This window comes from Bipolaris sorokiniana (genome assembly GCF_000338995.1).
Source record: "Bipolaris sorokiniana ND90Pr unplaced genomic scaffold COCSAscaffold_1, whole genome shotgun sequence".
Lineage (NCBI taxonomy): Eukaryota > Fungi > Ascomycota > Dothideomycetes > Pleosporales > Pleosporaceae > Bipolaris > Bipolaris sorokiniana.
Genome location: NW_006911895.1, coordinates 3155356 through 3169858, shown reverse-complemented (window position 1 = coordinate 3169858; position 14503 = coordinate 3155356). Strand labels below are relative to the sequence as shown.

At 49.9% G+C, this 14503-nt stretch overlaps 6 protein-coding genes across 6 annotated transcripts; 5 read left to right on the top strand and 1 right to left on the bottom strand.

Annotated features, from left to right (window-relative positions):
* Positions 1-1832: 1832 nt before the first annotated feature.
* On the bottom strand, positions 1833-2640 carry COCSADRAFT_156214 (uncharacterized protein; the record flags this gene model as incomplete). The annotated part of the gene is made up of 5 exons (XM_007697035.1): positions 1833-1952; positions 2056-2249; positions 2299-2341; positions 2391-2578; positions 2634-2640. 5 exons carry the CDS (start codon positions 2638-2640, stop codon positions 1833-1835), a joined length of 552 nt encoding a protein of 183 aa, XP_007695225.1.
* A 321-nt stretch (positions 2641-2961) lies between these two features.
* On the top strand, positions 2962-5474 carry COCSADRAFT_132610 (uncharacterized protein). The gene is made up of 3 exons (XM_007697034.1): positions 2962-3368; positions 3419-4998; positions 5108-5474. Exons 1-3 carry the CDS (start codon positions 3114-3116, stop codon positions 5166-5168), a joined length of 1896 nt encoding a protein of 631 aa, XP_007695224.1. The 5' UTR covers positions 2962-3113; the 3' UTR covers positions 5169-5474.
* A 1334-nt stretch (positions 5475-6808) lies between these two features.
* On the top strand, positions 6809-8097 carry COCSADRAFT_77085 (uncharacterized protein; the record flags this gene model as incomplete). The annotated part of the gene is made up of 5 exons (XM_007697033.1): positions 6809-6879; positions 7061-7283; positions 7365-7639; positions 7709-7738; positions 7806-8097. 5 exons carry the CDS (start codon positions 6809-6811, stop codon positions 8095-8097), a joined length of 891 nt encoding a protein of 296 aa, XP_007695223.1.
* A 148-nt stretch (positions 8098-8245) lies between these two features.
* On the top strand, positions 8246-8932 carry COCSADRAFT_216963 (uncharacterized protein). Its single transcript, XM_007697032.1, has one exon. It carries the CDS (start codon positions 8394-8396, stop codon positions 8847-8849), a length of 456 nt encoding a protein of 151 aa, XP_007695222.1. The 5' UTR covers positions 8246-8393; the 3' UTR covers positions 8850-8932.
* Positions 8933-10072: 1140 nt separating this feature from the next.
* On the top strand, positions 10073-12197 carry COCSADRAFT_107371 (uncharacterized protein). Its single transcript, XM_007697031.1, has 3 exons — positions 10073-10607; positions 10730-11004; positions 11052-12197. Exons 1-3 carry the CDS (start codon positions 10417-10419, stop codon positions 11924-11926), a joined length of 1341 nt encoding a protein of 446 aa, XP_007695221.1. The 5' UTR covers positions 10073-10416; the 3' UTR covers positions 11927-12197.
* Positions 12198-12407: 210 nt separating this feature from the next.
* COCSADRAFT_132601 (uncharacterized protein) lies at positions 12408-14200 on the top strand. Its single transcript, XM_007697030.1, has 4 exons — positions 12408-12599; positions 12661-12728; positions 12816-13080; positions 13141-14200. Exons 1-4 carry the CDS (start codon positions 12587-12589, stop codon positions 13917-13919), a joined length of 1125 nt encoding a protein of 374 aa, XP_007695220.1. The 5' UTR covers positions 12408-12586; the 3' UTR covers positions 13920-14200.
* Positions 14201-14503: the final 303 nt, after the last annotated feature.

Genomic DNA, 14503 nt, shown 5'->3' with positions numbered 1-14503 from the left:
CTGAGAGTCGCTTCGCCCTCCTCACTACGCCCGTAAGTTATGCACAGCACGCTATCACCAAGTCGCGTGTTAGGGCCTATTCGGTTCAGCTCCGATATGCGCTTTGTTTGCCAGTTCTGGGCTATATATTGAAACCCATCCTCAAAACGCTGTCGTGCGCAGTAAAATGCACACTTTGAAGCTACAAAACACTGCTTTGTATTGCCAACGCGAGTACAAAGTATCAAGCCCTGCCTTGTATTGATTTTCCCGTATTGTCTCACTGTTAGACTAAAAGTAGAGGTCAATTTTCCACTTTGTAGTACCTCCAGACTTCCAACTAGAGCCCCAAACTCCATTTTGCCACGTGACTACACTAGATCTAGCGGTTTCTATTTACACATAGTATGCAGCGTATAGTGTAGAAGCAGCCGATTACATGACCGTCACATAAATGCGACATGACCATGATATCACTACAAAACGGAGCTCCAACTAAATAACACCTCCGTTTTCTATCCCAATCGGGATACACCCGACTGTAGCGCTATGAGCCAATATCCACTAACCCAAAATCGCAAACGCAAAACGAAATAATCGAATAAGCCCTTAATCTTTATCGGACCCATCTCGCTCCGAAGCACCGAATAGGGGAGAAAGAGCGATAGGATTCCGGGACCTCAATGATTTTACAGTTCATCTCCTTCTTTCTCTCTATGTTGTGATTGGCCACGTGTCGCACTCCCGTCTCATGAAACAGCCTTCATGACTTTTGGGCCCACAACATATAGGCGCACCTTTTTAGAAGCATCGCATACGTAGTGTTGGAAGTCGTCAACGTCGGTCCGTTTCTTAGCTAAGTAAGACGCAGCTCAGGCAACGACATAGTCCAGGGATCGCCACTTCGCCCCGCCGATTGTATCTCAGCATTCCGGGTACGAATTCCACTTTGTAGCACAACGAATTAGTAGTGGTGACTGGTGTAGACGGCATACTTTGGACGCATGCGAAAAACTGCTCTCCGCAGTTGATAGGCTATTGTCTAGGCAGCGACAATGCGGCTTTACACCTGACACACCCCCATCATGTTGATTGGCGCGGAAAATGGTGTTATTGTATGGTGTACAGTAAGCGCAAACCAAAATGGATATCAGCCTGTCGTATAGCCATGCATAGAGTCAGCGAAGATATGTACGGAAAACATCGGTGTGTTGTTACTCCTGCAGGTTGCTTCATTAGTTAAAGCTGCCATACCGATAGTGCTTTTCTCGTACTAATAGCGGTGACTTTGGACTACCAGGCTGCTAGGAGTACAACCATGACTGATGCCAAATGCGGACCGTGAGATTTCGTCCTGTCTCCGGGTCACAGATTTTGGCAAATGCGAACATTCACCCGAGTTGTCTCACTGCTACATCTGATGTAAGAGTGTTTCCCAGACAGCCGCCAGAGCCTACAATGCATGTGTTGCTACGTAAGTGTGAAATCATCCTGCTAGATAGTGAGATGCATTGATGTCGCTCGGTCTTATGTCTACTGTTTTTACAGATCGTTGGATATAAATGCCTGATTTGGTGGATGACCGTTCTAAGAAGTGACCCGAGACCGGCAATCAGTTCATGAATTCAATATCACCAAATATTGTTCCGTGGCAATGTAAAGATATCGGGGTTCGGATACCCTCGGTGGGCCGTTGTCGATACAAAAGTGGTAGCGGGACGTTCTGGGTCTGTTGGCTTCTAGTCTAAGCGTTCCACGGGTATCTTGAACTCTTGCGTGATCTTGGCCATGTTGTCGACAACTAAGCAAGGGAGTGTGAAGTCAGTACGGGCTTAGTGTACAGAGTGTACGTGCTACTTGCGGTCGTTGACGTCGACAGTTTGCGACTTGTTCGTTTTTGGGTTATTGGAGCTAGAGCCAGTTGCACTTGGGTCTTCTGTATTGGGTGGATTGGTATCTATCTGAATGGTGACCTAGAGGGGATGGTTAGTACTTGAGGTAGTGGGTAGAGTACACCCAGGAAATGTAATGCCGGGGCTGTACCTCGCCATCCAGGCAGGCATAGTCTAAACCTACCGGTCCATCATTGACTAGAGCAACATCCATCATAGCAGCGAATAAGCCATCCTTGACCTTTTCAGGTTCGTATAATGCTTTGACTTTGTTGAAGAAAGCCTGATACAGAGTGCGGGCCTTGTCACCATTTGCGGACAAGTGAAAATCTGGGCTCTTTCCTTTTTTCAATGATGCCAACAGGGTAAATTGCGAGACTGTAACACGTTAGTAGCCCGTCTCGCAGGCTGCATGGTGGCTACGTACCACACAGAACCTCGCCCTGTATATCAGAAACGCTGCATTTCCACTCGGAGGGGTTAGAACCATGAGCAGAGATGGGCTTGGATGCATCATACGCGGCCCGGAGGATCCTTGGACTCATCATCCCAGAGTCTGGCTTTGAGTATCTTGGCAGCCATGGCCTCGACATCCTTCTCAGTGTCGTCTTTGGAGACGGCGGCAAGAACTAGCAGGCCCTTGCCAATTGACGAAATGAGCTGGCCATCTACAGTGACGGATGCCGACTTTACTCTCTGTAGCACAGCTAGGACATTGTTAGTGTCGCTGTGGTATTGATTGCATATGGACCGGGCCTGTACTCCTCATGATGGCGGGGTAAGTAGCTAGAGCAGCACCGCAGTACTAGCTATCCACACACACACACAATCAGTCAGTCAGTCACTGGAGTTGCTCAGGATATTCTAGGCTCGACGAGTAACAAAGCAACTGATGGCGACTACGTCACGCATGGGAATTTGCGTATCCGACAAAAGTGAGACGAGGCTGAAGAGGGTGCAACGCGAACGTGAAACGGCGATGCGCGTGGGGGTGCTGAGGCTAGCGGCCGCAATCTTGGCACACTGGGACGCTAGGCCAGCCCTAGGGATTCGCGTTACCCATGCCATGCCTTCAACCTCTCCGCATCCAGCCCACGACAAACACTCGCGCGACATTCTTCGCCTATCCGTCCGTCCTCGCACACACCGACGGTATACCTCTCGCTGCCTTCTCCCAAGCGACCCTCACCACCACCACCGCAACCCCCGCCCCCGCCCTGACGGCGAGGCTGTACATAGACCATGGCTGCACGGAAACTCCAGCAGGAGATCGACAAATGCTTCAAGAAGGTCGCCGAAGGCGTCGCGACCTTTGAGAGCATATACGAGAAGATTATGCAGACGGGCAATCCATCGCAGAAGGAGAAGCTCGAAGACCAGCTGAAGAAGGAGATTAAGAAGCTGCAGCGGTCGCGGGACCAGATCAAGACATGGGCCGCCATGTCTGAGATCAAGGACAAGAAGCCGCTACTCGATCACAGGAAGCTCATCGAGACAGTAGGGTGACTGCCGTATCGTGGGTCAATGCCGTAGCTGACATGTGACAGCAAATGGAGCGCTTCAAGGCTGTGGAAAAGGAGATGAAGACAAAAGCATATTCCAAGGAGGGCCTCCAATTAGCCTCCAAGATTGACCCCAAGGATAGAGAAAAGATGGAAGTGGTCGAATTCCTACAACATATGAACGAAGAGCTCGAGCGGCAAATAGAGACGATTGAAGCCGAAATCGAGACGCTGAACGCCAATGTCAAAAAGTCGAAGAAGGGCGACAATTCAAAGGTAGAGCGCGTGACGGAGCTGGAAGAGTCGGTTGAGCGGAATAAATGGCACCAATCCAAACTGGAGCTGCTCCAACGAGCGCTGGAGAATGGCAGTGTTGAGACGGAACAGGTCAAGGAAATTGAGGACAGCATCAAGTACTACGTCGAGAGCAATCAGGATCCTGAGTTCATGGACGACGACACATTATACGACGACTTCAACCTACAAGAGGAGGAGGCTATCTACGGTCTGGGTGAGAATCTGGACCATGTCTCGTCACACGAATCGCAATCAATAGCCGACGATACACCCGATACAGAAGTACGTCCACCGGCACCGAAACCAAAGGCGACCGAAGCAGTGCAACAAGGGGCAAGACGGTCGTCGACACAGATGAAGTCGCCATTACCAGCGCTAGCTACATTGCATACCCCCTCGCCCAATGCTGCAAATAATACGGCAAACGCTATGAAGCCTGCACCGATACCAACACGAACTCCAGGAGAGCCATTAAAGTATGCATCGGCTGCTGCGGCTGCGGCTGCGAGTGACAGGAACGGAGTTGGCATTGCTCCGCTGCCACCACCACCAGGAGCTGCTGCAGCCCAACCAAGTCTCGCTGCTGGCGGTGCACGTGCAAGTGCAACAAGCTCACCCGCCATAACACATTCCCAACCAGCCTCACGTACACAGCAGGCCGAATCCGCACAGGCCTCGCCTGCTCCTGCTGCCAGCGTACCTGCGACCGCTCCTGTGGAGAAGGACTCACCTTTGCAAGCTGCAGTGTCTGATGACGTCTCCAAGGCCAACAGAAGAACGCCTGTCCCTGAGCCTGTAGAAGAAGAGGAATCTCAACCTACTACGCCGCCACTTACCAACGGAGAATCGCATGCAGAAGATGAAGATGAAGAGTCGGTCTACCATCTCCCCTCCAGTCTGCAGGATCTGCTTGATTCGTTCGAGGCAACCAAGAATGATATTTCTGCCTCAGCATCAAAACCTCCGGATGAGCGTATGCTAATGGCATCAATGGCTACTGCGCCCGAGTCTGCAGATACTGAGGCGCCGCGTCACTACCGTCCCCAAAATCCTTATCCATTCACCCCCGCTCACTACCCGCAAGAGCCCTTGCCCATTTTCGACGACCCTCGTCTATATTCCCGCATTGAGACGGACGCTCTTTTCTACGCCTTCTATTACCGCCAGGGTACATACCAACAGTACCTAGCCGCCAAAGCATTGAAGTCACAGAGTTGGAGATTCCATAAGCAGTACCAGACATGGTTTCAACGCCACGAAGAACCAAAAGCAATTACTGAAGACTATGAGCAGGGAACATACCGATTCTTCGACTATGAAAGCACATGGTAAGCACTTGGTTTCGTTGCTCGGTTTGCTGTCTGCAAAGCTCCCGTACCGAATTCTGTGTCTCAGGGGCAGACTCTCGAAGTGATACAGTGCTAACTTTGAATCTAGGATGAACCGTAGAAAGGCAGACTTCCGATTTGCGTACAAGTTTTTGGAAGACGAACTATAAACAATTGATCACGTTCCACTTGTCGAATCCTTTGCTCAGTATGGTAGTTGCATTCTGTATCAAGTTTTAGGTAGTCCTGGAGTGGGTTCCTTCGCGGACAAATGTCTCGTGCTCTTCGGAACCCAAAGCGCTCTGCCGGACGGCTTCGCACTGAATTAAACCTTACAGCAAGCACACAGACTGTCTTTGGGCAGAGTAATTTACGATGAGACACCTATGCATGGATTGAATAGCACTGATTAAGATGTTTCTATCATAGGAATTCCTTGCACCGCTCGAATTGAGTGGTGTAGGGGCGAAGCGGTGTTAGGGCCGGGCGTAATCTGACATTACATATGTAGCCAAGGCCGCGGTTTCAAAGAACTTCAGCCCCCAATCGCGTGAGAGCTGCAGGGCTGTGACAATAGCTGGGCCCATCTCCACTGGCTGTGTTAGCGAAAGAAGCCTTCTTCAACGTTCCGAGCTTCGATTTGGCCCCATTACGCCCGACAGCACTAGCTCGTGCATACCGCTCAGCCGAGCGGTTACAGCATGGATCGTTCACATACAACTTTTTGCGGTCTCAGCACAGAGTTGATGAGCTGGTCGCTGCTAAACGCAGACAACAGTGCATGCTGAGAGGAACGGGTGTGAATTGAATGTTTTATAGGGGCTAAACCATCTACAGCGGGCGGTCCACACAAGTGCTTCTGACATTGCGTTAGGTATCCAAATGTGGATGGCGTTGGTCGCCTAGTTACGATGTGAGCACTTCGACCGACGTTTTCTGACAGACTAGTCATAGTCGAGATGCAGCTTTGGCATCTGCCTTGATTGTGCAATTGTGTCCAAGAATACTGACTTGTGCACATCAGCTATGATGCCGATCTTCAGGCCGCAAACCAGGTCCTGCAGCTCAACAAGGGTAAGGCCATACACCCCAGAGCCAGAATAGGCAAAACAACATGTATGCATGCGCTCCAAGTCACACGGTAGCCTGTCGGCCTACTTTCATCCTGTCCATCGGTGACTCCGGCCCATGGCTCATAATGGAAACAGGTACGAGAATACAAGAAGAGTATCCATTGGACTGGTCTAGCTCTTGCTGTAGCCAAGCTCTGCTAACAAGCAAGTGAGATGCCATGAGGCTAAGGTCAGATCAAGCCCTGCAGGGCATGCGGTAGGAAGAAGGGTTAACGGCAGATCTAGTCAACGGCTATCTTTCTCCACCAACTACACTGGCTATGCTCCTTTTAGCAAACTATTTCACCGCCTCTCTATTCCCACCATAGAAAACAAAACTGGCTTCTTTGACTCACATGTGCCATAGCACCGACCCACCATTTCGTCCTTGAGTTTCACCACCTTCTTTGCACAGACACCAAACATCGTCAGCCCTATACCAAGATACGTAGTTGCTACCGCAGGCCTGGGTTCTCTGCCTCGCCCGCGCTAACCCATAAGTCCCACCTCAGCAATTTCAGACTTCTATACTCAAAGTCTTGGTTCTTGGCATAGCTTTGTTCAAGCACGGCGGCAATCTTACTAAAGGGACGACATTGCCTCCCTCGAGCCCTGTCAATACCAACTGAATCCTGGATCTGGGTCCAAACCTTAATTTGAACCTCGCTGACCCCTACTTTTTATTCTCGTCATCAACGATGTTGGCACATCACGGTTCGCATGGCGATGCTTTCGGGCTTTTGGAGAGTCCGTTTCCTCCGAAATATATGTAAGTGGATGCGTACTTTACGGCTGCAGGCTGTCAGCTCGATTGTGGCAGTGATTAGGTAGCTGTCAAAAAAGACATCCTTTTAGCGCTACCATATAAACTATCAAGATTTCGCCTCTTGACAAGACAAGGGACAAGAACAACGACGTAATTGAATCGTCTAACCTGTTTTTCATCACAGATCTCCCAGACAATCATACTTTGTACCTCACAAGCATCCAGTCCCGATAAGGAACACGCACCAAGCGCACGAACTGCGCCTTATCACATCGCCCGCGGCACCCGCCTACCGCCCGTCTGCCCTTGGAACTGTCTCTATTAATACTAGCTCTCGTCCCAAGAAGACCGAGTCAGTGCGCCCAAAGCAGGAACAACCGCCTTCGCCCGCCATGTCCGGATACAGCGTAAGTCGCTCCCCCCACATTACCAATTTCTTAACAAGTTCTCCACGTTTTCTTGCTTCGCTTACTGACAGAAATATACAGTACTCGTCTTCAGACCAAGGTAGCTACTCGTATCAACAACAGCCACGGTACCAACCAGGAGTACCTCAATACACGCAGCAACAAATCAATGCGTATTATGTGCAATACCAATGTTATCCACCACAGCCATGGCAGATGATTCAAGATTATTATGTTGAGCAGCCAATGGGCGTGACACCCGCTCTATACCAAGAACCCGTGACAGGATACGAAAGCACAGAATGGCAAACGCAAAGTACAGACATGAATCTATCGACGGGTCAAAGTCATAAAAGGTATGTACATTAACGAGAATCACACAATCAAGCATAAGGAAAAATAGAGTCTAACATGCCAACTATGAGTAGAAGCAAAAGCAGTACCGCACGCCCAAAGTACGTTACTCCCTCTTTCCTCTCCCAACCCTTTCCCTTTTTCTAACATTAACCCCCCTTCCAACAGAACATGGACCTGCGACATCCCCTCCTGCACCTCCTCAGCACACTTCACGCGCCTGGCCGACCTGCAACGCCACCAGTCCACCGTCCACGGCGTAGGCACGCCCGAGTACCCTTGCCACGTTGCGCGCTGCAACCGCGTAGGCGAAAAAGGTTTCACGCGCAGAGACCACCTAGTCGAGCACCTCCGCAACTTCCACCACATTGATATCCCAAGGCGGAAGCCGGGAGAGCGCTCGGCGTTTCCGTTTGGGTGGCCTGAGGGCGCTGGCGTAGGCGGCGGTGCACAGAGTTAAAGAAAAGAAAGCCGTATGCGCATATGTGTGTGTGGGTATCATTATTATGGAACAATCATCATCGAACATCACGATCGTAATTGCTGCCTATTATGTATTGGAGCGATTATTTTCGGGTGGCGAGAACGGAGAAAAGGAGCAGGGGTCCGCATTATCGGTTGTAGTTTTACAGAAGGAGGGGGCATATTGCGGCAAAGAGGGTTGGTTCCGCGGCATGCGAAAAGAAAGGGCACCGAGTACGATGCATATTGGGAGGTTTTACTGGATCAACAGGATTTGAAGGACAGGGTAGAAGCATGTGGCTGCGGCTCAGCAGATGGGCTTTTCCGGAGAGTTATTTGCCCCGAGGCCGGTTCTGGATGCATGGTTGCATAGGTGGTGAGTTGTTTGCTTTTGTTGGTTCGCTTGGGAGGTTGGTCGACCTTTTTTCGTTGCCGTACATTCGATTTTCCGCCCTTGTCTTACGCCGTCATCTTCGGTTAGATCTTCGTTTTTCTTTTCTTTTTACATCTATCCGCATAGCATTTTGTGGGGTTGGTACGGAATTTGAGCTGAAACTGGGTGTAGATGGCTTGGAAGGAGGCACACATGGCTTTTCCACAATGCATCGGTTAGTTTTTGTTAGGACTAGGGTTTACAATATCCTTGCGGTGTTCATGGTACGAGCGGGCCAATTACGAAAGAATCGATTTCAGGACCATTTGTCCAGGACTGCTCCACTTCCACGCATGCTACTCGTACTGGACGCCTGAGATGGCGGGCCTTGCATGTCAGATATTATGTACTCACGCCAGGAAAAGCGCTAGAACCTCGCAGTTTGAAAGGCTGCTTATTCCCGTTGGATTTTGCAACTTATTGTTAGTTAGTACCGGGTCATATTGGTCTCCCTTTCGGCCGTATCCTTATCCTCATCCTCCTCAAGCTGTGATGTGTCGTCGTGAGGCTAGATGCGAGCAAGGCTGGCACGTGCCGTCCATATCCTTGTTAAGCGACAAACGAGTACTACGTCGTGTCTTAGCGAACGAGATATATTTACGGCGCTTCGCTACTGTGCCGCATCAGCCTTGGGAGGCGGAGGCTGCTTTCGAGTGGTCGCATGTGGTCGAAGGTTGTTGATTCGTGTGCCAACACCAGAATTAAGTATTACAAACCTGGGAATGCGGCCACGACAAAAAAGTGGCGTGTGGCTACGACATGATTGCTGCATCCATGTCCAAGTGTACGACGAGAGGATTCCTTGCTGATAAAAAGTCTCATCCTGGGCATGGAACTCCGACCATATCATCATATCCCGCAGCGCGCTTACCGATTACCGCGCATTGCGTTGGCACGGGATCGCGACCGTATGGTCTGCCACATGAAGTCTAGACCCGAGGGCGAAGTTGGCTTTAACGGAGATACACATGTCAGACCGATTGGTTGAGAGGTTGAGAGGTTGAGAGGTGGCTGGCATGAACATGACCACGCCTTCTGCAGCTGACCAGGCGAAGAGTTGATGTGGCTCTATGGACTTGATTAACTGAACATAAACATTGCGCCAGAGCGTAGATCATCTGACGGTAGTGTAGACAGAGGCCACCTAAGCGTCTACCTGTGCGGCTGGGGCGCGTGGCCCCAGATAAGAATATGATGTGAGCCCGTTTTTTGTGAAGAAGACTGATATCAGCTGTTCTCGAAGTCCGGTCTTATTCCTGGCCGCTTTCTTGGTCAAAAGATAGAGCAGAAGCGGCCAATCAGTGTCAAGACCATATGGCTGACACGAAGCTGTCGCTAAGAACAACACATCAGGTTAGTCTTACCGTGGCGGCGATCAGGGACTATATGAAGGGACGATAAACCCAAAAGAAACAACAAGTGTCAAGCGTATCCTTATATCCAAAGGTCATCTGGGTCGGTGTGGTCAGGTAACGTGTGGTGGAAGGTTTGCAAATGGAACGCTGGATGGATATGACGTATGCGACGGTTAGCGCCGTTTGGCCACCGTCCACTCGGGACAAGTCGTTTGGGAGGAACGACTGACACCAGCAGGCTGCCTTGTGAACAACCACATCTCCCTCCCTCCTATCTGCCTCTGACTTGCTATCTCGCTGTCTTCTCTGACTCATACTCATGTCTTTCAAACCTAATTCATATACGTCCACGACTGAATTTAGAGATTCATTACCCTTAGAATAACTGCCTTCCTACTCTGGCTTCCCCGCAATCCGCCGCTGGGTACGAACCACTTACCACACTCAACCTCATAGCTACAGCTTCGAAAAGGTTGTTGTAACGAGATTTGCCCCAAAAATTCATCTAGACTACGAGACATAATCCAGAATGCGCGACCTTCGCAAGCAGGCTCTCGAGAGCCACAAGACCGTCTCGCGCAAGGCCCGGTCGCGCGTCGCATCCACTACAGCCTCCAAATCAAACTCGGTAGTCGCATCACCAGCACAGTCGCGTGCTGCCAGTTGCAGCCGACACGATACCGACGACGAAGACGAGTTGAGTGACGGAACTGCATGGAGGTGAGTGTCTAGCGCCGCACACAACTTTTTTTGGTTTGCCTCGCCACACTGTAGATCGTCCCTGGTGACATCATCACCCAAAACAATGTCGACCAACAAGTACTAACATCTTGTTTGAACAGCACCGCATCTATCGATGACATCCTCAACGGTGAAGATGTCAACATTCCTGAAGATGCATGGAAGGCGGAGCTTCATACGCGCATCGAGCAGATTACCAACCTAAAGCGCAGCAGCACCGATGGACGCACCGAAAGCCTAAATGCCTACGCGCATATACTCATGGCTCGTTATGCGAGAGACGAGATCGAGAGCCACACACACGAGCTAGTTTCTTCTATGCTTAGGAGCATTAGACAAGAGACCACAGAAAACGAAGCTGTAAAGGCATTGAAAGGTATGCATATCATCTGGAAACAATAACGCTTTGCTCACAAATATTAGCGCTCGCAGTCACTGCTGTTACTCTTGATTCCGACTCCATTTATGACGATGTCGCCGACCAACTCAAGCGATCTGTCCAATCATCATCCTCAATCGCCGTCAAGGTCAATGCCATCCATACCCTAGGCACCACCGCCTTCTTCGCTGGCGCAGGTGACGACGAGATACTGGACATTATGAACCTCTTCCTTGAGATTGTTGAGTCGGATGGTGCTTCCATTGATGCGCAAGATGAAGGCGAGGTTGTGATTGCTGCACTTGAGGAGTGGGGTCTGCTGGCGACTGAGATCGAGGACCTAGAAGAAGAGACCGAGGCTGCCATGGAAGCTTTTGTAGAGCAACTTGAGAGCGCAGACTCAGGTGTGCAGATTGCAGCTGGAGAGAATATTGCACTTTTGTATGAAAAGTCGCTTACTCCACAAGAAGAGGACGAAGAGGTTGAAGAGGATGACCGCGACGATCCCGAGTATGTCCGAGATGGACAGAAGTTGGTAAAGCGCTACACGGTGTACCGAAGACAAGACCAGCTTCTACATACCCTCGATGAGCTTGCCAACGTCTCAACTCGCCGCATATCCAAGAAGGATCGCAAAGCTTTGCACTCTTCGTTTGCAGACATTCGCAACTCTGTCGAGAAGCCTAGTCGCGGCCCGGCGTACTCCATGGCGCTACATGAGGAGACTGGTAGGGCATACGGATCTGGCAGGATGAAAGTAAAGATCAACAGGAACGTCGAAGTCAGGATCGATAAATGGTGGAAGTTGCAGAGACTCAACGCGCTGAGAAGGACGTTGCAGGGCGGCTTCACGTATCATTATGATCAGAATGAGCTGGTTTCGACGGCCATCCCATTCTCAATGTCTGCCAGGCGGTAACCTCTATGAACATGTAATGGAAGGTTGAATAGCAGTATGCTAGGGAAAGAAGGAAAAAATGTCTATTTTTACCAGTATGGTTTCATCCCACCTGGCGTGAAGGTCGTGAGCGGGAGAAGAATGACCATTTAGCTCGTCTAATATTTAGCAACCGTCCAGTCGGGCATCCGTTATTATCCAGTGAGATTGCACGGACTAGTGGGGAGAGACTGTGTGGCAAGAATGAAAACTAGACGTTTGTAACAGCTTTGCAGACGGACAGGGAGCGGATGTTGATGTTTACCCCGCATTGCCCCTCTTCACGAGCACCAAGTCCATGTTTACAAGACCCATGCGACTTCCAAACAAGCACATTACCATGGTTGCATTCTTATCACGATCCCGCCCGGCGTTACCTGGCCTCGTGCAATCGAAAAAGCAATGCGATCGATCTTTCCTGGTGTTGTACCGATGTCAGAAAAGCGGGCTTGGCGCGGCATGAGGCTGTAGGCTGTAGCTTCGTGGAAAGTTCTGGATGGCTGGCTGCATGCTTTTACCCAGCTTCGCAACGCCAAAACACATACCATACACTTTTCTTAATCCACGCGACCAATCGTACTCAGTACTTGTTGCAAATATTCACCTTATATCTCAATACACTACAACTGCGACTGAGCAATAATGGCTGACTCTAGTAAGATGCACCCAACTTCAACCATGAACAACTATTGAACACAAATGCTGACTGAGACCAGAGCGCCCACGCGTCTTCTTCGATATTGCGATTGGCGACACAAAGGCCGGTCGTGTTGCCTTTGAGCTTGTACGTTTCACCCTCGCATTGGCACCTCACGCGCCAATACATCCTTCCACTACGATGTGCGTACATATGAACTAACAGATCAATTAGTACAGCGATATTGTTCCCAAGACTGCCGAAAACTTCCGCGCGCTATGTACTGGCGAAAAGGGCCAAGGCGCATCCGGCAAACCCCTGCACTACAAGAACTCGGGCTTCCACCGGGTTATCAAGGGTTTCATGATCCAGGGTGGTGACTTCACTCAAGGCAATGGTACTGGTGGTGAGAGCATCTATGGCGAGAAGTTCGAGGATGAGAACTTTGAGAAGATCCACGACAGGCCGTTCCTTCTGAGCATGGCGAACGCTGGCCCAGGTAAGTTGAATGCAAATCTTACAGCAGATCCTGCGACATAGTTAGCTAACAAATCACCAGGAACAAACGGTTCGCAATTCTTCGTCACCACAGTCCCTACACCACATCTCGACAAGAAGCATGTCGTATTCGGTGAGGTCATCAACGGCAAGAGCATCGTGCGCCAAATCGAGAACCTTCAAACAGAGAGCGGCGACAAGCCGGTGCAAGATGCCACCATCATTGACTGTGGCGAGCTCACGGGCGAGGATTACGACAAGGCGACCGAGAAGGTCTCCGACGCAACTGGTGATCCATACGAAGACTTCCCAGAGGACCAAAAGTCTGCCGATGAGGAGTGGAAAGGCACCGAGATTCTTGAGATTGCGACAAAGCTGAAGGACATGGGCAATGATGCCTTCAAGAAAGGCGATCTCGAGCTTGGTATCAAGAAGTACCAAAAAGGCATCCGCTACCTGCACGAATACCCTGCACCACTGGATGATGATCCCAAGGATCTCTGGCCTCAGCTCTGCGCTCTAAAGATCTCGCTCTATTCCAACAGCGCCTTACTTCAGAACAAGACACATCAGTACGGCGAGGCGATAGAGAGCGCGACAAAGGCGCTGGATATTGAGGGAATCACAGACAAGGACAAGGCCAAGGCCTACTTCAGGCGTGCCCAAGCAAAGGTTGCTAGGAAGAACGAGGATGAGGCGCTGGCTGACCTGAAGGAAGCAGCAAAGTATGCGCCAGGTGATGCGGCGATTGTGAAGGAGCAAGATCTGATCAAGAAGAAGGTTCAGGCGAGGAAGGAGAAGGAGAAGAAGGTCTACAAGAACGCTTTCAACTTTGACTAAGTGCTTGAAATGCAAGGTTGAAGGCGATGTTAATAGTCTTTGGAATCGTCAGAACTGGTGCAGAAGGACCGACTGGTGGAGTATCACGAGCAAATTTAGATGAATCATCATTCTGTGATGAGTGTAATCAATCACACGAGAAACAAGATAATTAAGACTCTTATCTTATTCCACTATGTTCTGCTTTTAGCATAGTAGAGGCAGGCGTATGTAGATATATTAAGAATAGTACTACATAACTAGTAGTTATACAAAAAATAGAGGCGTGTTTCTCCGACCAGTACTTAAATAAGGCTTTCCTGCTGACAGTTTGACAGCCATCTCTTTCTCGCTGGCCTGGGTATAAATTTTCGAGCGTTGGTTCGTGCGATATAGTAGAGCAGCCAGTAGCACCTACATACCAGTAGAACAAGAGACTCCGTAATACAGCGCATCGGCTTAACTATTTTCCAAAGCATGCCAAGAACGACCTTAACTTAGATGAATAAGATCTTACTAAAGTATCATAACTACATCTAGTACTTCCAAAGTAACATTAAAGTTTGCCTAAACTCTGCCTTTGGATATTATGCGATATCTTCAAT